The sequence below is a fragment of the Bos indicus genome, chromosome 20 (assembly GCF_029378745.1).
Source record: "Bos indicus isolate NIAB-ARS_2022 breed Sahiwal x Tharparkar chromosome 20, NIAB-ARS_B.indTharparkar_mat_pri_1.0, whole genome shotgun sequence".
Taxonomy (NCBI): Eukaryota; Metazoa; Chordata; class Mammalia; order Artiodactyla; family Bovidae; genus Bos; species Bos indicus.
Genome location: NC_091779.1, coordinates 22,213,367 through 22,238,611, shown reverse-complemented (window position 1 = coordinate 22,238,611; position 25,245 = coordinate 22,213,367). Strand labels below are relative to the sequence as shown.

Sequence of the window (25,245 nt, the reverse complement as noted above, 5' to 3'; positions counted from 1 at the left end):
TATGTTAAAATTGTTGGGAATGAGAAGATTTATTCACCAGCTACTATTTATCAGGGACACTTTGCAACACAGTGATTATGTTCTGTTTCACAAGTGAGGAGATAAGGCAATTTCAATCATTCTGCAATTCAAGGTGTACCAGGGAACTCATTTGGCTGACCCCAGGGTTTTAGTCTTCGATTGTATCTTGTTTTTATTGTGTGTTGTTGTTTTCTACTTTCATCCTTTGTATTTCTGCTCAGTAGTCGTTTTTCACATGATCACCCTGCAAGATAGGTAATGTCACTGAAAAACTGAGTTCAGAAGCCATCCTGTGTCTTTACATTTGTTTTAAACTTTCTGTAATAGCTTGGTTTTAAATGTACACCTTTTAAATAGGCTCTGAATATTGTTCCTAAAGGGCAGACTTCAGTCATTTCAGAAAAATACTAACTTTGAGTAAAGCTTTCTGTTTCAGAGGAATTAATAATTCTGTTGTTCCTTCGTTCTATTTAAATGATATTAACAGTTTTTAAAAATGGTCAAATCTGCAGGTTACATGGAATCTAGAAAAATGTTGGGGTATCATGCCCATATGGAAATGCCAAAGAATGCAATTGTGAACTGACATAGTAGTAACTCTTGTTATAGAATGTATGAAGTACTGCAATCAATGGAGAACACAGTGACAAACAGAAATGTATGTAAACTGCCATATTTCCATGTTGTGATAATTTATAGGTTTGTCATTTTTAAAATTTTGCTATAAGCAAAAGTCACATGTTGAATTGCTGCAAGCAAGGAAAGGATGGGCCTTTTAAAGTAGGTGATGATGATGGACACGGTAAGCACAGAGCGTGAAGCATCACCTGGGTCAAATCTGGCTCTGCCACTTCCCAGTAGTGTAATTCCTGTTTGACTTTCTGAACCTCCATTTCTGCATCTATAAGATGAAACCAACAGTTTTGAAGAGAGCCTATATAAATGGCTCAGTACAGTGCTAGGCACAATGGATGCACGATATGTGTTTTGTGAATGAAGTGACCCAAGAGTCACAGACTCAAATGCTTTAGCCTTGGGATCAGCTAGAATACTGTGGGGCTAGAATATCCTTAACAGAGCTTTTGGCTGACCTGTGAGTTCAGGCCAAATTCATGCCCAAGAGGGCCAATGGTTAGCATGTTGGAACTGAAGAAAAAAAGCCCACTATTGCCAAAACCTGTAAATTTTCAAAAGAAGCTGGAGAGATCTAGATGTTACATGCAATTTCTTAATGTCTACACACTGGAAGCTAATTTTACATTTTTATAAGGAACTGTAGGCTAAACAAAATTCACATGTTTTATCTGGCCTGTGACTAGCTGCTTTTGACTTCTGAGCTGGGTCCAGGCTTGTAAAATAAAAAAAGAAGTAGAAAATGAGAGTTAAATCTCAGCTTTGGGAAACTGAATCCAGGACTTCTGTCTTCTGAGATACATGACATAAGGGAAAAGTGGAGACGCTGATTATAAATGCTAGAGAACTAACCTATGAGGAGAAAATTATGTCCGATTTTAAACACTAGTGTGAAGTGCTTACCACTAAAGCCTAATTACCATGTAGCAAACTATACATGAAAATTAAAGTGTGAGTCGCTCAGTCATGTCCAGCTCTTTGCAACCCCATGGACTGTAGCCCACCAGGCTTCTCTGTCCGTGGAATTCTCCAGGCAAGATGACTGCCATTCCCTTCTCCAGCGGATTTTCCCGACCCAGGGGCCAAACCCAGGCTTCCCGCATTGCAAGCAGATTGTTTATCACCTGGGCTACCAGACAAGCCCACTATGCACATGCAGCATTCAAATGTGCCATCCCAGTGGCGCAGCAAAGCCCGCGTGATAGAGGAACTTCACCCACAACTGAAGCCAACCTCACCACTCTGCATCAACCTGGAGTCACTATGACCCCTACCCCACAGCCCTCACTTCAGCTTTGCCTCGTTGAAATACAGTGAGGCTAAACCGATGATGCAAGAGTCATGTCCCAGAGTTCTTTTTCCCACAATGCTGAAATTCGTAGTAGTTTATTTTTGAGATGACTGTTATTTTTCCATTAAAATCAATTTGCTTAATGAGCTCTCCCAACATCTACGCAGACATACTCAGAGGATGAGGGCTATAACTAGGATGAAAGGGAGAGAAAAGGAAGGGAAATAATAAGGAATGGGGAAATACTGGAAAACCTTTGGTAGGGAGTAGCATGGCCATATATGTATTTCTTTGAAGATCACTCTAGCAGTATCTTGAAGAAAGAATCAAATGGGGCTGGCTGAAGAAGAGGCAGAGAAAGTCAGAAGACAACTGCAGTCTCTAGATAAGAAGGTATGAGGGGGAGGGACTTCCCTGGTGGTCCCAGGGGATAAGACTCCGAGCTCCCTGGTCAGGGAACTAGATCCCGCATGCCGCAACTAAGGAAAAAAAAAAAATCCTGCATGCCGCAACTGAAGGATCCCACAAGCCACACAGAAGATGAAAGAGCCCACGCCATAACTAAGGCCTGGCACAGCCAGGTAAATTAGTAAATATTTACAAAAAAGAAAGTATAAGGGGAGAGTGATGTCAACATCAATAGAAGATAATATCCCTACCAACACTGAGTGATGAAGGAACGGAAAATCTGAACAGACCAATAACAAGGAGACTGAATTGTACCCCAAAGCCCCTCAACAAAGAAAAGCCTGGGCCCAGATGGTCTCACTGGGGAGTTCTATCAAACATTAAAGGAATTAATGCCAATCCTTTTCAAACTCTTCTAAAAAACTGAGGAGGAGGGAACCTCCCAAGCTCATTTTATGAGCCCAGCATTACCCTGACACCACAGATAAGTAAGATAAGGAGAAAACAGAACATAAAGGCCAGGGGTGGTCCCAGATGGCAGTGTGGGAAGATCTGGAACTCACCTCCCACACCAAATCAACATTCAGAACACTTTCCTCTAGAAAAGACCTGAAAACTCACTGACCAGCACCTTCACGATAAATGATAAAAGGGCCACCCTGGGACAAGCAGGAGAGGCAAGGAGTGGGCTTACTAAAACCCCACCGCGGAGCAGTGATCCACGGTCCGGAGGGATGTCAACCATGCAGAGCTTCTCCCTGAGGAGGGAGGGGTTCATGCCCCTCACTGGGTCCCGCAAGCCTTGGGACCTGCAGTGGAAGAGATGAACCCCCAGAAGGTTCTGGCTTGGACCCTGGACCAAAGGGCTGTAGAGAACTGAGATCTCTCTCTTAAAGGGCTCACATGCAGACTCACTCGCCCTGGAGACCAGTATAAATGCAGCAGTTTGAAAAGTGCCTGTTCTCCATTCTGACTGAAGCAATTTATTGATACATTTCCCAACAACAGGGTAGGGGGGTTCCTTTATCTCTGCATCCTCTCTAGCATTTATTACTTGTAGACTTTTTGATTATGCTCAATCTGACTGGTGTGAGGTGATACTTCATCATAGTTTTGATTTGCATTTTCCTAATAATTAGTAATATTGAGTATCTTTACATGTGCCTGTTGGCTATCTATATGTATTCTTTGGAGAAATGCTTATTTATGTCTTCTGCCTATGTTTTGATTGAGCTGTTTTTTGTTTTGTTTTTCCGTATTAAGCTGTATGAGCTGTTTATTTATTTTTGGAAATTAATTCCTTGTCGGTCACATTGTTTGCAAATATTTTCCCCCATCCTGTAGGCTGTCTTTTCATTTTGTGTATGGTTTCCCTTTGCTGTGCAAAACCTTTTAAGTTTAATTAGGTCCCAATCGTTTACTTTTGTTTTTAATTCCATTACTCTAGAGATGGATCCGAAAAGATGATACTATGATTTACGTTCGAGTGTTCTGCCTGTTTTTCCCTTTAGGAAATGTTCTTACATTTAGGTTCTCAGTCCATCTGGGGTTTACTTTTGATTATGGAGAGGGCAATAGCGACCCACTCCGGTACTCTTGCCTGGAGAATCCAATGGACGGAGGAGCCTGGTGGGCTGCAGTCCATGGGGTCGCTAAGAGTCGGACACGACTGAGCGACTTCACTTTCACTTTTTCACTTTCATGCATTGGAGAAGGAAATGGCTACCCACTCCAGTGTTCTTGCCTGGAGAATCCCAGGGACGGGGGAGCCTGATGGGCTGCCGTCTGTGAGGTCGCACAGAGTCGGACACGACTGAAGTGACTTAGCAGCATGGTGTTAGAGAATGGTATTTCGTTCTTTTATTTCGTTCTCTCTTTAGCTGCTCAGTTTTCCCAGCACACTTACTGAAGAGACTGTCTTTTCTCCACTGTATACTCTTGCCTCCTTCGTTGTAGATTAAATGTAAGGGCATGGGTTTACCTCTGGGCTCTCCACTCTGTTCATCTACCTGCCCGTTTTTGTGCCAGTAGAGTATTCATTACTATACCTTTGTAGTAATTATGGTACAGTCTGAAGTCAGTGAGTGTGATTCCTCCAGCTTAATTATTCTTTCTCAAGATCGTTTTGGCTATTGGGGGTCTTCTATGTTTCCATACAAATTTTTAAACTCTTTGTTCTAGTTTTGTGAAAAATGCCATTAGTATTTTGCTAGGGATTGCACTGAATCTACAGATTGCCTTGGGTAATATGGTCCTTTGAACAATATTAATTCTTCCAATCCAAGAACATGGTAGACACATCATATGTTTCATGTGTTGTCTTCAACTTCTTTCCTCCCTGTCCTATAGTTTTCCAATATGGGTCCTGTACATCTGTAGGTAGCTTCATCCCTAGGCATTTTCTTTTTGATGCAATGGTAAATGACATTGTTTTCTTAGTTTTCCTTTCTGACATTTCAATGTTAGTCTGTGGGAAAGCAACAGATTTCTGTATATTGATTTTGTATCCTTCAGCTTTACCACAGTCATCAATATGAGCTCTAGTATTTTTCTAGTACCATCTTTAGGATTTTCTACGAAGACTATCATGTCATCTGCAAACAGAGACAGTTTTGCTTCTTTTCCAATTTGGGCTGATGTTTCGTTTCACTCTCTGACTGCTGCAGGTGGTACCAAAGTGGCAAGAGTGGGCATTCTTGTCTTGTTCCTAATCTTGGAGGAACTGCTTTCAGTTTTCACCAGTGAATATAATGTTATTTGTGGGTGTGTCATATATGGCCTTTATTATGTTGACGTACGCTCCCTCTATGCCCACTTTCTAGAGAGTGTTTTTTATCATAAATGGATGCTGAATTTTATCAAAAACTTTTTCTGCATCTATTGAGATGATCATATGATTTTTATTCCTCAAGTTGTTAATGTGATATATCACACTGACTGACCTGTGGATACTGAAAAATCCTTGCATCCCTGGGATAAGTCCCATTTGATCATGATGTATGATCCTTTTAATGTACTGTTGGATTTGCTTTGATAATGATTTTTTTTGAGGATTTCTGCATTTATGTCATCAGTATTACTGGCCTGTAATTTTCTTTTTTGTGATATTTTGTCTGGTTTTGGTATCGGGGAGATGGTGTCCTCACAGAATGAGTTAAAAAAATGTTCCTTTCTCTACAATTTTTTAGAATAGTGTCAGAAGGATAGGTGTTAACTCTTCTCTAAATTTTTGGTAGAATTCACTAGTGAAGCCATCTGGCCCCGGGCTTTTGTTTGTTGGGAGTTTTTAAATTGCTGATTCAATTTTGGTACCCATAAAATTTTCATGTCATGAAAAACAAAAACAGGGACAGATTAGACTAGATTAACTTTGACCCAATTTTAAAAGCAAATAATAAAAGAACAAACAGCTATAAAAGGTATTTTTGAAATCTGAAAAATTTAAATAGGAGCTATATTCATGATAGTGAATTACTGTTCACTTTAAACGTCATTCTGACATGAGTGCACAGGCATATGGTGTGTGTGTATGTGTGTGTGTGTGTGGAGAGAGAGAGAGGAATTATTACAAAATGTTAACAACTGATGAACCTACATAAAAGATATATGGTTGTTCCCTGCACTTTTCTATAGGTTAGAAATTTTAAAAATAAAAAATTGGGAACATATTTGTTTGTATATTCTTCAACTTGGTTTCATTTATTTATGCATTTTACCTTTATTCCCTTTTTTCCCCTGTAACGGGATTTCTGTATTTCAGTGGCAATTCAGCCTTCACTAACTGACCACGTTTAGAATTATTTAGGGAATCACACAACATTGCAGAGTCGGACACGACTGAGCGACTGTACTGAACTGAACTGACACAACATCCAGAAGAGGGCGCCAGAGTAAACGTTTTCTTTAATGAAAGGATGATCTCAGCAGTGTTCTGACTGACACATAACTGAAAATCAAACTTTACACCACGTTTTTCTCAAGAATAAATCTCACTGCTCCTTTTAGAAAACTGAAAAAACTCAAGGCAATTCACTGATAATTCCATTTTTCCAATCAAAACCTTAAGTTCAATGTTTATCCATTTTCTCAGAGAACAATACTATTCTGCCATCCCCTTGAGACAAGCGTTAACAGTTACAACCAAAGAAAGGCTTTAAAAAGACACATGATGCCTTCTTTCCTGGTTTCCTGTTCTCAAGACCACCTGCTCTTGGTAGACTCTCACCCAGCTGCCAACCACTGTTCCTCTGAGCTTCTCAAACTAGTCCCACATGCTAGTGCTCTGCTTAAGAACCTTCAATGACTACCTACTGCCTATCTCACGATTTCATCATGGTCTGATCTTACTCTGCCTATTTCATTTCCTACTACATCTAATGGAAATTTTTATTCTGAGTAGACCCCACAGTATTCATTCCCACTTCTGCACTTTTGCTCATGCCAATGGCTCTCAAACTAGGTGGCAGCAAAGTGGTTGGGGAAAGAGGTGGTTGTGCGTGCGTGCTCAGTTGTGTGCAAGCATGCTCAGTTGTACCCAACTCTGTGACCCTATAGACTGCACTCTGCCAGGTTCCTCTGTCCATGGGATTTTCTGGGCAAGAATAATGGAGTGGGTTGCCATGCCCTTCTCCAGGGGATCTTCCCAACTCAGGGTTTAAACCTGATTCTCTTACGGCTACCTACACTGGCAGATGGGTTCTTTACCACTAGTGCCACCTGGGAAGCCTGGAGAAAGAGGTGAGTTTTGCTAATTCACAAACTAACAGAGACCATTTTTTTTCTCCTTTTCATGCAGTATTTTCTTTTCTTTTACTTTCTTTTTTCCAAGGGAAAGTATGAACACAGTCCTTCACTACCACAAATTATCCAGCTGAGTTTTCCCCATTTGGGGAAGTTGCAGGGGTCAACACATCTGGATAGGCCTCGCCCTGGGAAAACCACTTTCATGATAATTATTTCACACAGTATTTTAGATCCTAAAGCACAAAATGACTTCAAAATACTTTGTGTCTAATTTTATCAATATGCAATATACTACTGTCATTCACAGAACTGACATTAACTTCAATATCTAAAGTTAATAAAACGCCTTGTCACAACTTTCCTTTTAAAAATTTGCATTATAATATGTGGCTGTAACACTCAATTCTTGATCATTTTTGTCTTCAGACCCCATTATCCTTTAAATTTTACTGAGAATCCCCAAGGAGCTATATCTATTGATATTTAGTGTATCATATTAAAACTGATAAACTTTATTTACTTATTCATTAAAAATAACAATTAAAAAATCTATTATAATATGTATAACGTATCTTTTTGAAAAATAGCTAAATTCCCCCAAATAGTGAAAAGAATGGTATTTTAATGTTCTTGCAAATCTATTTTATTTCTGGCTTTATAAAAGATGGCTGGATACTCATACCTACTTCTGCATTCAATCTGTCTCACCATGTATCATGTGACCCCTAGAAAACTCCACTGTACCCTTGTGGGAGAATGAGAATAAAGACATTAACCTCTGAGTACTATTACGAATATAGTTTTGACCTTGCAGATCTCTAAAATGGTCGTAGAGACCCCTGTGTCACTAGGCAGGACTTAGAGAACTGCTGGTTTATGCCTTCCCTTCCTTTCTACCTCTCGTCTACTTCTCTTTGAAGCACTCCTTTACTCCAGTAACTCATACTCAAATTCTGTGGTAACTATTATTTAATATTTATAATTATGTTTTTCCAACTAGACCATAATATTGGATGTATAGGCACACAGTTATCAGTGAATAAATATTTGCCAGTTATGTTACCCACATTAGATGATGTAGCTATTCAAGTAGGCTCCAGAATATCCACCAACTTTAAACATCAACTCTCTTCCAGCAAAGAACTGTGAAATAAGGACTCATGCAAAATAAGCTTGTCCTCCAACAATTTGAAAAACAGTTCTTTCTTGGATACAGTCAAAGCTCTAAGTTATTTACTGATCCTGACCATAAAAAAATATTAAGTGGATAAACTGCCAGGCATTCATAAAAGGTTTGACTATCTGCTAGTTTGTCAACATAAACTCAATCTTTTCATCACTTACTACAAACAGAGTAATTTTAACTCCCTCTGAAGGTGGAAAGAGAACCCCTCTTTTCTTGTCCAAGAGCAGAAAAACATTGGTGGGTTTATTTTAAATGGTTCAGTAATTCCCTCCTGCATTTCCCTGTAAGACTGGCTTTCTAATTCTGGGCTATTTTAAATCTTATCTTCTCATTTCAAAATTCCAATATTACCCTACTGTAACTATTCTCAGTGAAGATCTTGCCTCATAGGTCAATGAGAAACTAGAAACCATCACAATTTAGCCCTCAACTTTCTCCAACCAAATCCCCTAACACACCTTCCATTGAGCCCATAATCTCTGCCTTCTGTCTTGCTTCAGATGAAGATGCGTCCATGCTCCTGTCAAAGGACCTCTCTACTTACCCTCTGAATCAGCTCCCACCTTCTCAAGAACTTTATTCTGGAAATTAGTCATACATCTCTATCAATTTCTTTCGTTCTGTTGGATCATTCTCATCAGCACACAAGGACACTATAGGATCTTTCATCTTACAAAAGTTCTCTTCACCTTTGGCCCTATTTCCTGGCGTCCCTTTTCGTAAACTCACTGAAAGAGTTGTGTACATTTGTTTTTCCTACTTCACCTCACATTTTCTCAACACACTCAAACTTCCCAAAACTGCTTTTGATCAAGTCATCACAGGCCTATATCTTGCAAAACTCATGGTTGCTGCTCTATCTACATTCTTTGCCATCTCTTCTTCAAGTCTTCTGGCTAAAGACTCTTAATTTTATCTCTGATTATGGCTCCAGGTGTGGATATTCAACCAGTTACTTGATATTTCTCACAGGTATTTTAAAACTTCACCCTCCCACATCCATTCATGAGCAAGTCCCGTCAGCTCCTCCAAAATATAGTCCTAATCCATTCACTCTCTACATCTCCATAGCTACCACTTAGTCTAAACTATCATTATCTCTCACCTGAGCCTTCATATTAGCCTTCTAATTAACCTTCCATGTATGGTGACAGCCCACCTATTATCCATAAAATACTCAAACTGGTCTTTTAAAAACAAGAATCAAATCCTATTACTTCTCTGCTCATAACCCTCCAAAGACTTCCCACTGCACTAAGAACTCAAATCCTTCCCTGAACCTGCAATGCCCCACATGGTTTGGCCTCTTCCCTGACGTCATCCTTCCCGTCTCCTTTACTATCATGTTCCAGCCACGTGGCCCTCTTTTCCCTGCTTGAACATAGCAAGCTCCTACCCATCTCATTGCCTTTGCATTTCCTATCCAGAGACTCTCCCCACAGATCTTCCCAAGTTTTGCGTCTTCTTGTCATTTAGGTCTCAGTCATACATGCCACTACCCTATCCAATGTTGCTACACCAGTTCCCACCCCCAAGTGACCTTTATAAAGAGAGTGAAGTCCCAGGAGGAAACAGACGACACACACAAAGTCCTCCATCCCACTCTCTTCTCAGGACTCTACCTCATTTTCTCCAGGGCACTCATCACTCTCTGATATTATTTATGTGTTTAGTATCTGTCTTCTACACTAGAGCCTCAGATACAGCAGGTGCTCAATGGATTATCTGTTGAAATCTCATTCTGAACTAATTCTGGAAGTTAGAATCCATTTAGGGACACATGCACTATTTGTGGATTTTTAGGATATTAATAATAAACTTTATCTTTCCTACATGGTATTTTTGTGATTAACAGCATAAATGGGCTTTAAATGAAAAAACACAGCACACATATCTTTAACTGGGTAGAGTATTTCAAGAGACTGAAAACAATAGGAAGCAGGGGTAAAGAATCAGAGAGAAGAGGGCAGTTTTGGATAACAGCACATCTCCATGCCTGCCAATACTAATCTTTTGATCATCATATATTTTATATTAGAAAATTGTCTGGCAGTCTGTTGTTTCTCATTTATCTGTATTTAAAATTTTATGTAAATCATTAAAGACACGGATGATCTAAAGGACAATAGCAGCCACTATGACCTAATATTTATAGAATTTTAAACCAAAAAGCTATAAAGCATATACTCTTTTCAACAGCATTTGGTATATTCGCCAAGAGAGAGCATATTCTGGGACATAAGACAAGTTAATAAATTTAAAAGAACTGAAAACATACTTATTCTCTAATGACAAAAAAATTAAAAACCAATTACAGTAACATATCTAGGGAAATCCCAAATATTTAGAAATTAAAAAGACATCTAAATCATGAATCAAAAAAGAAATCACAAGGGAAATTTAAAAAATATTTTATACTGAATGCTAATGAAAATACAATATATCAAAATTCCCAGGACTCAGCTAACATAATGCTTGGAAGGAAATTTTTAACTTTAGATGCATACATTAGAAAAGAAAAAAGGTCTAAAAACACTGATGCCAAAGGTCTACCTCAAGAAGCTGGAAAAATAAGGGCAAAATAAACGCAAAGTGAGGAGGATATATAAAATAATAAAATGAACAAAATAGAAAATAGACAAACAACAGCGAAAATTAATAAAATCAGAAGCTAATTCTTTGAAAAGATCCATAAACTTCCAGTTACAATGATGAAGGAAAAAAGAAAACACAAATCACCAAAATTATGAATGAATTTATCACTACAGATCATATAGACATTAAAAAGACAGTAAGATTATATTTACGGACAACTTTATACTACCAAATTTGATGACTTAGATGACATGAACAAATTCCATGAAAAATACAACTTATCAAACTTAAGATGAAAGAGAAATTCTGAATAGCCCTACAATCTTCAAAAGAAACTCAATTCGTTATCAAAGAAAACTAGAAGCCCATGGTTTCAGTGGTGAATTCTATTAACATTCAATAAAGGAAACACCAATCTGATAGTTATTTTTTTTTTTGTAGAAAGTAGAGGAGAAAGGAACACTTCTGAACTCATTTCAGGAGGTCAGCATAAGCCTAATACCAAAATCTGAAATAAAACTACAAACAAGCCATGAAACTGAAAAAAGAATCCACCTGCCAATGTACATTTGATTCCTGGTTAGGAAAGATTCCACGTGCTGCGGAGCAACTAAGCCCATGCGCCGGAACTACTGAGCCTGCCCTCTAGAACCTGGGCGCCCGAACTACTGAGCCCACGTGCTGCAACTTCTGAGGCCCAGTGCCTGGAACCTGTGCGCCCCAAGAGAAGCCACTGCAATGAGAAGCCTGCCTACTACAAGGAAGAGGAGCCCCTGCTCTCTCCAACTAGAGAAAGCCTGCGTGCCGCAATAAAGACTCAGCACAGCCAAAAATATATAAACCAATAAATAAATAAATATTTTAAATGACAGAGTGTGACAAAAGTGTCATTCACAACTGAGTAGTGTCATCTCCGGAATCCAAGGATGGTGCAACATTTGACAGTGTGGCTTCCCCAGTGGCCCAGCAGTATAGAATCTGCCTGTAATGCAGGAGATCTGAGTTTGATCCCCAGGTGGGAAAGATCCCTGGAGAAGGAAATGTAAACCCACTCCAGTATTCTTGCCTGGGAAATCCCATGGAGGGCTACAGTGCATGGATTGCAAAGAATTGGACACGACTGACTGACTAAACAACAACAATATTATAATTTACTACGTTTATGGGAGAACAGAGAAAAATTATGTGATCATCTCAATAAATAGCAAAGAAAAGTATTTGATATTCACCATTCATTTAAAACTTCAGACAAAAATTCTTGACAAATAAAAAACAGAAGAGAACTTTTTAAACTCTATAAATTATACCTACCAGAAAACTACAGTAAATATTAAACTTGAAGGTGAAACCTTAGAAACAGACAGAAGAATGAAGTATACTTTTACGAACTAAGGGGAGATTCCAAAATATATCTTTAATAAATAAAAGAAACTGAATATACAAAATATAAGAAACTCTAAAGACTCCACCAAAAAACTGTTAAATTAATAAATTCAGTAAACTTGTGGGGAACAATTTCAACATGCAAAAATCTGTTGCATCTCTATACACTAATAAAGAACAAGGAGAAAGACAAATTAAAAAACAACCACATTTACAAATGCATCCAAAAAAAAAAAAATTAGGAATAAATTTAACCAAGGAGGCAAAAGACCTAGACAGTGAAAACTACAAGACATTAAAGAAATAAACTGAAGAAAACACAAATAGATGGAAAGACATTTCATGCTCATGGATTAGAAGTCTTAATATTGTTAAAATGCCCATATCACCCAAAGCAATCTACAGATTCAGTGCAATCCCTGTCAATGCAATCAACTTCCCAAAGGCATTTCTCACAGAAACAGAACAATTCTTAAACTTGTATAGAACCACAAAAAATCCCAAATGACCAAAGCAGTATTGAAGAACAGCAAAGCAGGATGCAGCATGCTGCCTGTTATCAAATATTACAAAGCTATAGTAATTAAAACAGAATGACACTGGCATAAAAATAGACACACAGATCAAAAAAACATAACAGAGAGCCCAGAAATAAAGCCATGCACATGAATAAATTTACAACAATAAATTCACAAGAAAGGAGAGAAGAATACACAAGGGAGAAAGGATATATCTTCTATAAACGATCTTGGGAAAACTAGACAGCCACATGAAAAAGAATGAAACTAGACTACCGATTTACAGTATACACAAAAATTAACTCAAAATAGATTAAAGACTTGAATGTATAAGACCTGAAATCATAAAACTCCTCAAAGAAAACACAGGCAGTAAGTTCATTCTTACCAATGATTTTTTGGATTTGACATCAAAAGAAAAGGCAACAAAAGCAAAAATAAAAAAGTGCAACTACATCAAACTAAAAAGCTTCTGTACAGCAAAGAAAACCATCAGCAAAGTGAAAAGGCAAGCTTCTGAGTGGGAAAAAAGATCTGCAAACCACAAATCTGATAAGGGGGGTATTGTCCAAAAAAATATATAAAGTGAAGTGAAAGTCACTCAGTCATGTCCCACTCTTTGTGACCCCATGGTCTCTATAGTCCATGGAATTCTCCAACTCATACAAATCAAAGCAGCAAAACAATCTGATTTTTAAAATGGGCTAAAGATCTGAACAATTTTCCAAAGAAGATATCTAAATAGCTAACAGGTACATGCAAAGATGCTAACAACACCAAGTAATCAGGGAAGCACAGATCAAAATCACAATGAGTTATCACCTTGCATCTGTCAGAATGTCTATTATAAAAAAGACAGCCGAAAACAAGTGTTGGTAAGTCTGAGTGAACTCCGGGAGATGGTGATGGACAGGGAGGCCTGGCGTGCTGCAATTCATGGGGACACAAAGAGTCGGACACGACTGAGACTGAACTGAACTGAACTGAAGGATGTAGAGAAAGGCAAACCCTCTGTGCACTGTTTGTGAGAATGTAAATCCATGCAGTCACTATGGAAAACAGTATGGCTGTTCCTCAAAAAAATTAAAATTAGAACTACCATATGATCCAACAATTCCACTTCTGGTTGTTTCCAAAGGAAACCAAATCATAATCTCAAAAAGTTATCTGCACCACATTCACTGCAGCATTATTATTGAAACAACCTAAGTGCCCATCAATAGATGAACGGATAAAGAAGATGCAGTAAATACACACACACACACAATGACTACTACTCAACCATAAGAGAAATATGAAACTTTGCCATTTGCAACAACTGGATGAACCCTAAAGGCATTATTAAGTGAGATAAAACAGAGACAGACAAGTAGCGTATATTCTAAACTATATGTGGAATCAAAAATAAAAAAGAACTGAAAACAAAAACACAAGCTCATAGAAACAGAAGTCACGGGGATGTAATGTACAGCAAGCAGATGACGGTTAATAAAACTGTACTGCACATTTCAAAGTCAGTAAGAGTACATCTTAAAAGTTCTCATGACAGGAAAAAAATTTTCTATATATGGTGACAGATGTTAACTATAGTATGGTGGTGATACATATAAATATCACATCATTATATTGCATACTTGAAACGAATATAATGTATGTCAACTATAATTCAAAAAAGTAAATAAATAAGGTCTGGGCAAAATGGTGCTTTGTACTCGGTGTACACCTCCATGATTAAACCTACGATAACAAATTTCAAAGCACTGGAAATGTATATAAAAACTGCTTTTTTGCTTTTAAAGATAAGTATATCACTACAGGTAAGAAGTCAACCAGTTCTTTTTGGTTCCTTTTAAGTCTAGAGACCTTAAAGTTACTCTCTGAATGCCATTTGTTACACATCCTGGAACTGAATTGCCTCCATTTAGCAAATCAGGTTAACTCTGGAGGGTGTCAATTTACCAAACACAACACCTGCCAGCAGAGCCTCCGGAGTTTGCCAATCACCCTATTACAATAGGGTGAAAAAGAAACTTTGACGTATTTTTTTTTCTTTTTATTACTATTTGGAATACAGCAAGTTAGTCGTAAGGCTACTTGAATTTCCCTGAATTTTCACTAGATCTGACTAGTTCGATTTAGACTTTTAGGTTAGGATTCACCCTCACTCTGAGGCAAAGAATTCCTGGAAAGCAGACTTTTCATTCTGAGGAAACGGCAATATATCTATTTCTTAATGACCATCTGCTGATCTGAAGATGACTGAGTTAGTCTCGTGTGTGAAAATACATGAGCGAATGGAGAAAGGAAAAGGAAATAAGGGGCCCTCCTACAGCTCTACGAACCTCTGTTTCAGCGAGCTGGCATCAATAAAGCGGAGGCACGGAGAAGCGGCAACTGGAGCCAAGGGGCACCAGGACAGCCAAGCGGAGCGAAGAGGGCTGAGACCACGAAGGGGCGGGACGGCGCGGCCTCCGCTCCTCCTCGGTCGGGGCGGGCCCGAGACCGCGACCCACCTCTCCCGCGCCGTCCTAGTCCAGGCGCCACGGTACAGCCATGCCAGGCCGCCTGATGCGGGGCCTCTGGCAGCGATGGCGCCGTTACAGGTACCGCTTCGTACCCTGGATCGCGCTGAACCTAAGCCACAACCCGAGGTGAGAGGGCGAGGCGGCTCGACCCAGGCCGTTTTCCTACCTCCCAGCGCCGCCACCGCGACCCACAGGACTTAACGCTAGCGGACCGAGGTGGGCGGAGCCTTAGGCGAGTGGAGCCTCAAGCAGGCGGAGCCTAAGACGGCCTACGGGCCCGAGGCGGGCGGGACCTGAGTGGGCGGGGCTCGAAGTGGGCAAGGCCCCAGGTGGGCGAGGCGGTGGCTGGCTGAGTCAGGCCTGCTGGGGGCCCGAAGACAGCACGGGGCTTTTAGGTGGGCGGGGCCTAAGGCGTATTTCCCATCGTTCCCGGCGCTGCGAGGGCTTCAGGCCTTGTTGCCCGCGGGCGTTGGCCTGAGTTTTAAGTCTAAGTGCCTGCAGAGGTTGGGTGCTTGTGTTTGGGCAAAAAATAGGAACTTTTGAAAAACGGAAATAACTTGCAAGGCGTGCAGGTGCGTGGCCTTCTCTCTATTAAGGCAAAGTTAGGAGCTTGAAGTGCCTTAGAAAAGCCAAACCGTAGTTCATTTTTACAGCTCTGTAGTTTGTACGGAGAAAACAACGCAGCTCTGCTGTGAGGGTAACAGCTTGGAGTAGCTGATGTATAAAAACGAGCAAAAAGCCACTAAAAGCAAGTCGGAGTATTGGGTTTAGAATACGGATTCAGCGCCTAAAGAAGGCGATCTAGCTGAGTCAAGGCCGTAGGATCAGTGTTAATACTGGCTTTAGTAAATTGCCTGCTTGGAAGAAGTTAACGTGATGCTCACTTAAATAGGCAGACTAGCTCGGTTGAAGGCTGGTGAATAGCCAAAGAGCTCTCCCAGTTTCGTACTACAGAAACGTAAATTCAGATGCATCATTACTACTATCAAACTGAGGTGGAAATTGGTTCCTTGTAAGTAAAACAAGAAGTAAAATAATACTTAAAAAGTGATCATTAAAGTACTCCTGAGAAAGACTGACGACATTTATAATGTTAAATGTGTCTTTGAAGCTGCTGCTGCAGCTAAGTCGCTTCAGTCGTGTCCGACTCTGTGCGACCCCATAGACGGCAGCCCACCAGGCTCCCCTGTCCCTGGGATTCTCCAGGCAAGAACACGAGTGGGTTGCCATTTCCTTCTCCAATGCATGAAAGTGAAAAGTGAAAGTGAAGTCGCTCAGTCGTGTCCGACTCTTAGCGACCCTATGGACGGCAGCCTACCAGGCTCTTCCATCCATGGGATTTTCCAAGCTAGAGTACTGGAGTGGGTTGCCATTGCACCAGAAGCAGAGCGAGACTGACGATATATATAATGTTAAATGTGTCTTTGAAGCTACACCCCTGTAAAAAGGGCCCCTGCAATTTGAAGACATAATGGCTTTAGGTGTACTGGAAACCAGCCCGTTTTCTGCTTCTTGTTCTGCCGTATACCACCTTTAGGACGTTGGGCAAGTTCCCTTACATCTCTAAGCCTGAGTTTCCTTGTCTGCAAAAATGGGATAATGAAACTAAGGACCCAGTAGAATTTGGAATGGAATGGGCCTTTTATAAGTATTAGCTGTTGTTGACCTGTGTAAGTATTGTTGGGAGTCAGGTTACTAGAACTGAACCCCCAAAACTCTTTTCCAAACTTCTTAGTTTTATGCCCTTCAAACACATGAGAATTATCTTCATAAAGGCCAGTAACCCTGATGACATCAAGACAGTCTGGCTTTTATCAGTTGAAGGGTAGTGAATAGAAACTTTTCCCATTTTCAGGACTCTCCGATATGTTCCAGAAGAATCCAAAGACAAAGTTATCTCAGATGAAGATGTCCTAGGAACATTACTGAAAGTTTTCCAGGCTCTATTCGTAAATGATTTCAGTAAACAATCAGATATCTTGACTGTGCTTCCAGAACCTGTTAAATCAAAATATCAAGACCTACTGTCAGTTCAGCATCCAAGGGTGAAACAGCTTGAATACAGACATCAGCAGCAAAATACCTTTACACCAGAAGAAATTCTTTATAAGACATTGGGTTTCAGTGTTGCCCGAGCACCTAGCTCATTGATTTCTGCTGGAAAAGGTGTCTTCGTTACTAAAGGATTGGTACGGAAAGGCGCGGTTGTATCTATGTATCCCGGTAATGACATAATTAGTACTTGACCAAGAGTTTCTTATATACGGATAAATACAAGTTCGACAAAATACCTAACCCTATAAGCCTTAGAGTAAGGGGTTGTATTGGAAACGGATTTCCACAGGCTTTTTTTAATTGGCAGGTAATTGCTTTACAGTGTCATGTTGGTTTCTGCCATACAAAACCTGAATCAGCCATAGGTATACATATGTCCCCTCCCTCTGGAGCCTCCCTCCCACCACCCCTACCCCACGCCTCTAGGTTGTCACAGAATACCAGGTTGAGCTCCCTGCGTTACACAGCAACTTTCCACTCGCTATCTTTTCACATATGGTAATATATATGTTCCAATGCTATTCGCTAAGTTTGTCCCGCCCTCTCCTTCCCCGGCCATATCGACAAGTCCATTCTCTATGTCTGCATCTGTAGTCCTTCCTTACAGATATGATTTCCGTGGACTTTTAAATCTTGAGTTGGAAATTAACTGTTTGTAAATTATCTCATGTATTAGAAAGTATCTGGGAGCATTTTGAGATAAATGCATTTTTCTTTTAAGGAAATTTTTCTGATCAATATTTAAATTTAGGCAAGTATAGTATGGCCTACTTTGATAAGACTGATTACTTAGAAATTACTAGAGAATAAGTCAGTTTGGGTTAGATAATAATTAAAGGTAAAAAATGATGTGGATTAAAATATAAAGATTAAATTTAAATCTGTAAATCACTGAGTAAAGATCTTCCTGCCATTTCTAAACTTGAAAAGTAAAGCAGTTTCTTTGCAAAAGATCATTAACTGGACTGCTCAGTAGAATATATTATTTGTTAAAAGTATTATTTGGTGCAGTAGAAATATGTGTGAATGTCCAAAAGACCTGTTTTTTAAGAAGTCATTCTACTATCTTCTTAATTCTATGTCCCTAAACAGGGGCATCTCAGTTTCCTCCTTCACAGCTATCCTAACTCCATAAAGAATAAACAGAACAAGCCAGCGACAAACAAATAAATACTAAAATAAGTTTAATAAATAGATTAACAGGGCTTCCCTGTTGGCTCAGACGGTAAAGTGTTTGTCTGCAATGCAGGAGACCTGGGTTCGATTCCTGGGTTGGGAAGATACCCTGGAGAAGGAAACAGCAGCCCACTCAAGTACACTTGCCTGAAAAATCCCATGGATGGAGGAGCCTGGTAGGCTTACCGCCCATGGGGTGGCAAAGAGTTGGACACGACTGAGCAACTTCACTTTCAACATGCCTGCAACATAGGAAGCACCCTGTAAATATTCTCTCCTTTCCTTCATTGCAAATGAAAGGGAAAACAACCTGAATGCCAGCCCCATCTATTCCCATATATATCTACACTAATTGATTAATAACAAAATAATAAAAATCAATAACAAAATTGATTAAAAATAAAATAAGAAATGTAAAACACATTTCTTAAAAGTGTCTTTAATAGATGTCAAATAGAACTCTTTCGGAGAAGGCAATGGCACCCCACTCCAGTACTCTTGCCTGGAAAATCCCATGGACGGAGGAGCCTGGTAGGCTGGAGTCCATGGGGTTTCGAAGAGTCGGACACGACTGAGCGACTTCACTTTCACTTTTGCACTTTCATGCATTGGAGAAGGAAATGGCAACCCACTCCAGTGTTCTTGCCTGGAGAATCCCAGGGACGGGGGAGCCTGGTGGGCTGCTGTCTATGGGGTCGCACAGAGTTGGACACGACTGAAGCGACTTAGCAGTAGCAGTAGCAGAACTCTTTTAAAAAATAAAAACAAAAACACAACTTTGAAACCGAGCCTAAAATGTGATGTTCACATTTTTTGTTAACCAGAATAGTCATATTTTATTTGACTGTGTGGACAAGTTGGTTCTGTGTTCCTTCTGCTATTGGGCACTTTTTAATGAGGGAAGTAGCCAAAGAGAATGTGATAGTCTAGACTGGAGAATGGAAACATTAGAAAAAGGTAGAGAAATTAAAGCAAATTCTTCCATGTTCTGTTTATGTGCCAGAGAAAGGTCCTTTATCATGATGGTTATGATTTTTATAGCTTGCTATAATATGTGTTTGTCTTATATATTAGGTACAGTATATCAGAAGTACGAGCCAATCTTTTTCCAGTCCATTGGAAACCCATTTATTTTTAGATGCCTAGATGGGGTGCTCATTGATGGAAATGACAAAGGAATATCAAAAGTTGTGTATAGGTAAGTTGGTACCATGTTCAAATTTAATTGTAGGAGACAGAACCGTACCACAATGACTCTGACCACTGGCATTTGCACTTTAAATAAAAATCTATTTAGCAAGCCAGAACAAGACATGGAGGAAACTTAAAGGCGTGTTACTAAGTGAAAGAAGCCAATTTGGAAAAGGCTACATAATATATAAAGTCCAACTATATAACATTCTAGAAAAAGCAAAACTGTGGAGACTATAAAATGATTGGCATGTGCTAAAGTCTGGGGAGGTGAGGAGAGGTCAAAAGGTGGAGCATGGAGAATTTTTAGGACAGTGAAAATATTCTGTGATACCCTAATGATGGATATCTCTCGTTATACAGGTATCCAAACCCATAAAATGTACACCACCAAGAGTGAGCTGTAAGGCGAACTATAGACTCTGCAGTGATTATGATGTGTCAGTGTAGGCTCATCAGTTGAAGCAAACATACCAGTCTGGTTGGGGATGGTGAAAACTGGGCAGGCTGTGCATGTATGGGAATGGGGGTTACCTAAGAAACATCTGTACCTTTTCCTCAGTTTTGCTGTGAACCTTAAACTCTTCTGAAAAAGTCAATTTAGGAAATTGACCAAAAAAAAAATCTATTTAGTTAATTGTCCAATTGATTAGATAAGTTTTTTTAACACAGACTTCCAAGAATGAGCTTATGGTTGCTGGGGGGTTGCGGGGGGTGGGGGGTGGGGGGGCGGTAAGAATGTGGGGAAGGGATAATTAGGGAGTTTGGGATAGCCAGCACTGTATCGCACATGAAACTCTGCTCAATGTTATGTGGCAGCCTGAATGGGAGGGGAGTCTGGGGGAGAATGGGTACATGTATATGTTTGATTGAGTCCCTACTCTGCTCACAGGAAACCATGACAACATTGTTTGTTTATCAGCTATACCCTAATACAAAATTAAAAAGTTAAAACAAAAAAAAAGTTTTTAAGAAAAATTTCACCGAGGGTTAACTGAATTTTAAGGTACAGAGGAACAGTCTCTTAGCTAATGCTTTCACCTGTTTCAGATCTTGCAGTGGGAGGGATCAACTTGGCCCTTTAAAAATGAGTGATAGTACATGGCTAACATCAGAAATTCATAATCCATTGGCTATAGGACAGTATGTGAACAATTGTTCAAATGGTAAGTTGGCACCCTGGGGCTGTGAGATAAAAATACAGCAGTGGTAATGTTCCTCCTTTGCCATATGACTGAGTGCCAGAGGCAGTTAAGTTTAATATCTCAGCTATTGAAAGCCCTGAAGTAAATTTTATAATGGCTGATGTCAACCAGAGAATTTGGGGAGATAATAATATATGTTAATTGGAATTCTTTAACTGTTTTTATTCTGATTTTGCAATAAATAAGGCAATTGATAACTGCCCTTTTGATCACTATTCTTTTAGTTATTTTTTACTAGTTAACTTAGAGATTATTTTGTCAGTTCCTCAACATAGCCTTATAGATTAATCACTACACTGGTTCTGTTACTAAGTTTATGAGTTACCAATCTTCTCTAGGGCTTTATTTTCCTATAAGGCTTGATCATCTGACTACATTTAACACAGACTGGTGTTAGACATGAACTTGAAGCCTGACTCTTCTACGTAACCTTTATTCTCTCTGAGCCTCTGTTTCCTAATCTTCAAAAAGTAAATAATAAAACATGCAAATATATGTATATATATAATCTTGCAGTGCCTGGAACATAAGAGTGATTATTAATTTGACCATTTTCTGATAATTTAGAAAACTATACATCAAGTGCCATAATTCAGTACTGTTTTCCATGACCTGAAAAATGGTTCTGTTTCTAAACGTTTTGTACTTGTTCTTAGACAGAGCAGCTAATGTCTGTTATCAGGAATTTGATGTGCCTGCAGTTTTCCCTATAGAACTGAAGCAGTATCTTCCAAACATTGCCTACAGCTATGACAAACAAAGGTTAGTTCTTCTCGGAATTTTTCCTATCTTCTGTCTTATGCTGTGCCTTAAAATAGATATATATTTTCTAAGAAAAAACTAGAGAGTTTGGGGGGTTTTTTTAGTGAAAACTTATAACTTAGATTTTTATGTTCGTCATAAAATGTGTTGATGTAGGTTATTCTCCATTTACAGTCATTACAGAATATTGGTTACATCCCCATGTTGTACACTGCATCCTTGTAGCCTGTCTTATACCCAGAAGTTTGTACCTCTTACTCTCCGACCCTTGTATTTCCCTTCCCACCCGCTGGGAAGCACTAGTCTGTTCTCTGTATCTGTGAGTCTGCTTTTTTGTTGTTATATTCACTAGTATGTTGTAGTTTTTAGATTCCACATATAAGTGATTAGAATACATATTTATTTAGGCTGCACTGCACCTTCTTTGCTGCACACAGGCTTTCTCTGTTTGCAGGGAGCAGGGTCTGCTCTCTAGCTGCAGTGCACAGGCCTCTCATCGCAGTGCTTTCTCCCGCTGCAGAGCAGCGGCTCTAGGCACACAGGCTTCAGTAGTTGTGGCACGTGGGCTTAGAAGTTACGGCTCACAGATTCTAGAGCTCTGGCTCAGTTGTGGTGCATGGGCTTAGTTGTCCTGCAGCATGTGGGATCTTCCCGGATCAGGTATCGAACCCATGTCCCCTGCCTTGGCAGGTGGATTCTTCACTACTGAGCCACTAGGGAAGCCCAAGAATATGTGTATTTTTAATGTAACATTTATTTTTTGTGCATTAAGTGGAAAGTCTACTGAGAATACTCAAGTAACAATTTTTAAATATAAGTAATTGTATATTTAAGAGTTTTTTATTAACAATACTGTAAGAAGACGTTACCTTTATATCCTTTCACTTAGCTGCCAGTTGCTAGCAAACTTTATTTTATACAGGTCCAATTAAATTGTCCTTTGATGATGAATGGTATTTAAAACTTAGACAATTCCCTGTACTTGATAACTTTTATGTTTCTATATGTATGTGTGTGTGTGTTTTAACAATGAAGTTTTTTTCACCTGACATTCTGGGGCATAATATTATTGCTGTTCAGCAAGTACAGGAAAAGTTAGAAGAGTAGGAACTTGAAGGTATGCATATGTCTTATTGTGTCCATTAAAGGTATTTTTTTTAAATTCCAATAAATGTTAAGTAACATTTCCAGCTTTGCGGAATACAAAGATACAATAATTTTTTTTGAAGTGTTGAACTATAATGTCATTTTAAAATGCTTTTTATGATACCAGTTTTGAGGATGGGAACATAGAAACATTTTCAAAGAAGTAGTCAGTTGTATAAACTTATTGATTTGCGGGCTTTTTAAATGATGCAAAATAAATATACTCTAAAATGCCTCCATCAGCAATGAGAGCTATTTCCTTATGGAAATCAAATACATAAATTAAGATGATAGTAAGGAATCTGAATAAAATTATCAATGAAATCCATCTTGATGGTACTAAAAATATGAGCTTGTATCTGTTAACACTGCTAACTATGTTTCTCTTTGTTTTCAGCCCACTGCGCTGTGTCATTCTTGTTGCACTCAGGGACATTGAACAAGGAGAAGAGCTTTTTTCAAACTACTATACAATTGTCAGCTAACTCTATGAAACTATGTTTACTACTCAGTTATTGAGTTAATTCTAAATGTTTTTTGTAAGTTCCACTTGCAGAACAAATGTTTTGATACCTAATTGGAGTGGGAATTTTGTTTTTATTGATATTAGTATTTTAATTCATCATAAAACCTATTTGCTTTGTTACACTTTCAAATTTGTAATGCAATTCCAGTGTTAATTTGGTTTTCACCTAAGTACACAGTAGCTCACTAAATTAAAAGCCACCACCTGAACTTATAATTTTAACTATTCTTTTGATTATCTTTAGTAGTTTATCAAATTTTAGCCAAGTCATCAGCAGTTCTTACACTGTTGATGTGTACTAACATCCACAAAAACTTAATTTTTTCAGAGTAAACCAAGACCAAAAATATTTGTTGTGTTGTCATGAGTTAATTTGGAGAAGGCGATGGCACTCCACTCCAGTACTCTTGCCTGGAAAATCCCATGGATGGAGGAGCCTGGTAGGCTGCAGTCCATGGGGTTGCTAAGAGTCGGACACGACTGAGCGACTTCACTTTCACTTTTCACTTTCATGCATTGGAGAAGGAAATGGCTACCCACTCCAGTGTTCTTGCCTGGAGAATCCCAGGGACGGGGGAGCCTGGTTGCACAGGGATGGGGTTGCACAGAGTTGGACACGACTGAAGCGACTTAGCAGCAGCAGCAGCAGCAGCATGAGTTAATTGGGGTTTGTGTGTAATTTCAAGATTTAGCTGGTTAAGGGGGCAATGGGGAGTCATTATACTGTTTTCTCTATTTGAACATTTACACACACATGCACACCTACAAAGCTTAAGAGACTGTAAGAGAGATTGTTTTGGCATGGAAATATAGTTAAAAGATGGTGGTGGGAGGAATACCTATTCCCCATGTCTCATGTTTAGTGGGCTTCCATTAGTAATTCTGCCTCTCTCTCCACCTTTTGGAGGAAGAATGATTCTCTGAGATTATTTTTAGACAAGAATTAGACACCATGGCCCCAACCCCACTAGTTCCTTCTCTGTGGACTCTCCCAGTAGTCTGTTCTGGGTGGTTCTCAGCCCTGGGTGGCAAGTAGCCTGTAGTCAGCCCAGCCAGGAAAGGAGTGAGTCTAGTTCAGAGGTGGAGTATCAAGTGAGCTGGCCTGGCATCAGCTCTGAAGCCACATTCTCCAGTTCTATTCGGAGGAGTTACTTTGATCTCCATCAACCTGACTCCTGCATCCAACCCTCAGCTCCATACTTGGATAGGGAGTGCGTTATTTATGGGCCTCTCTATGGCACCTGTACCACCAGATTCTGACCCTCTTTACTGCTACACCAACAGCTCTTCTCACTTAAGTTTACTGTAATTTCAGTAGCCTCCCGATTGCTTTCCATGTTTCCATTCCTGCCCCCTTTTCAGAATAGACAGCCAAGAGTGATTTCTTTTAAGCACAAATCAGATCCTGCTGGCATCTGCTCAGAACTCTGATTACTCCTACTTTAGAATATATGCCGAGTCCTTCACTACCTCTGATCTCACATCCTGCTCTCTCCACACAGCCTCAGCTGTCTCCTTGCCACTCCTGAGACTGTGGGGTACACTCCCACCTCAGGGTTTTTGTACTAGTTCTGCCTCCAAAAACCTCCCCCACAATAGCCATATAGCTCTTTCCGTCACCTTGCCTAACTAAGCTACTGAAATTTACAATCCTCAACTGCCAACCCCTAATGCTCCCCATTCATTTATGTAGCGTTTATGATGTCTATGCACCTAAGTCCATGGGAGCATCTTTTTCTCAGCCTCATTTGTCTTTTATTTGTGCCACAAGGGGAACTCACTTTGTTAAAAAGCCAAGGGCTTCCCTGGTGGCTCAGTAAAGAATCCACCTGCCAGTGCAACAGACACGGGTTCAATCCCTGGTCCAGGAGGATCCCACGT

The 25,245-nt window shown here is 39.6% G+C and overlaps 1 protein-coding gene and 1 long non-coding RNA gene across 2 annotated transcripts in view; one reads left to right on the top strand and one right to left on the bottom strand.

Annotated features, from left to right (window-relative positions):
* The window catches only part of LOC139177999 (uncharacterized), a 66,770-nt gene extending 51,562 nt beyond the window's left edge, over positions 1 to 15,208 (bottom strand). The window contains exon 1 of the long non-coding RNA XR_011562422.1: positions 15,121 to 15,208. This is a non-coding gene — a long non-coding RNA (uncharacterized lncRNA). The remainder of the gene's footprint in view (positions 1 to 15,120) is intronic.
* A 93-nt stretch (positions 15,209 to 15,301) lies between these two features.
* SETD9 (SET domain containing 9) lies at positions 15,302 to 23,713 on the top strand. Its single transcript, XM_019983111.2, has 6 exons — positions 15,302 to 15,429; positions 17,159 to 17,526; positions 19,609 to 19,732; positions 20,776 to 20,891; positions 21,587 to 21,692; positions 23,236 to 23,713. Exons 1-6 carry the CDS (start codon positions 15,332 to 15,334, stop codon positions 23,321 to 23,323), a joined length of 900 nt encoding a protein of 299 aa, XP_019838670.1. The 5' UTR covers positions 15,302 to 15,331; the 3' UTR covers positions 23,324 to 23,713.
* Positions 23,714 to 25,245: the final 1,532 nt, after the last annotated feature.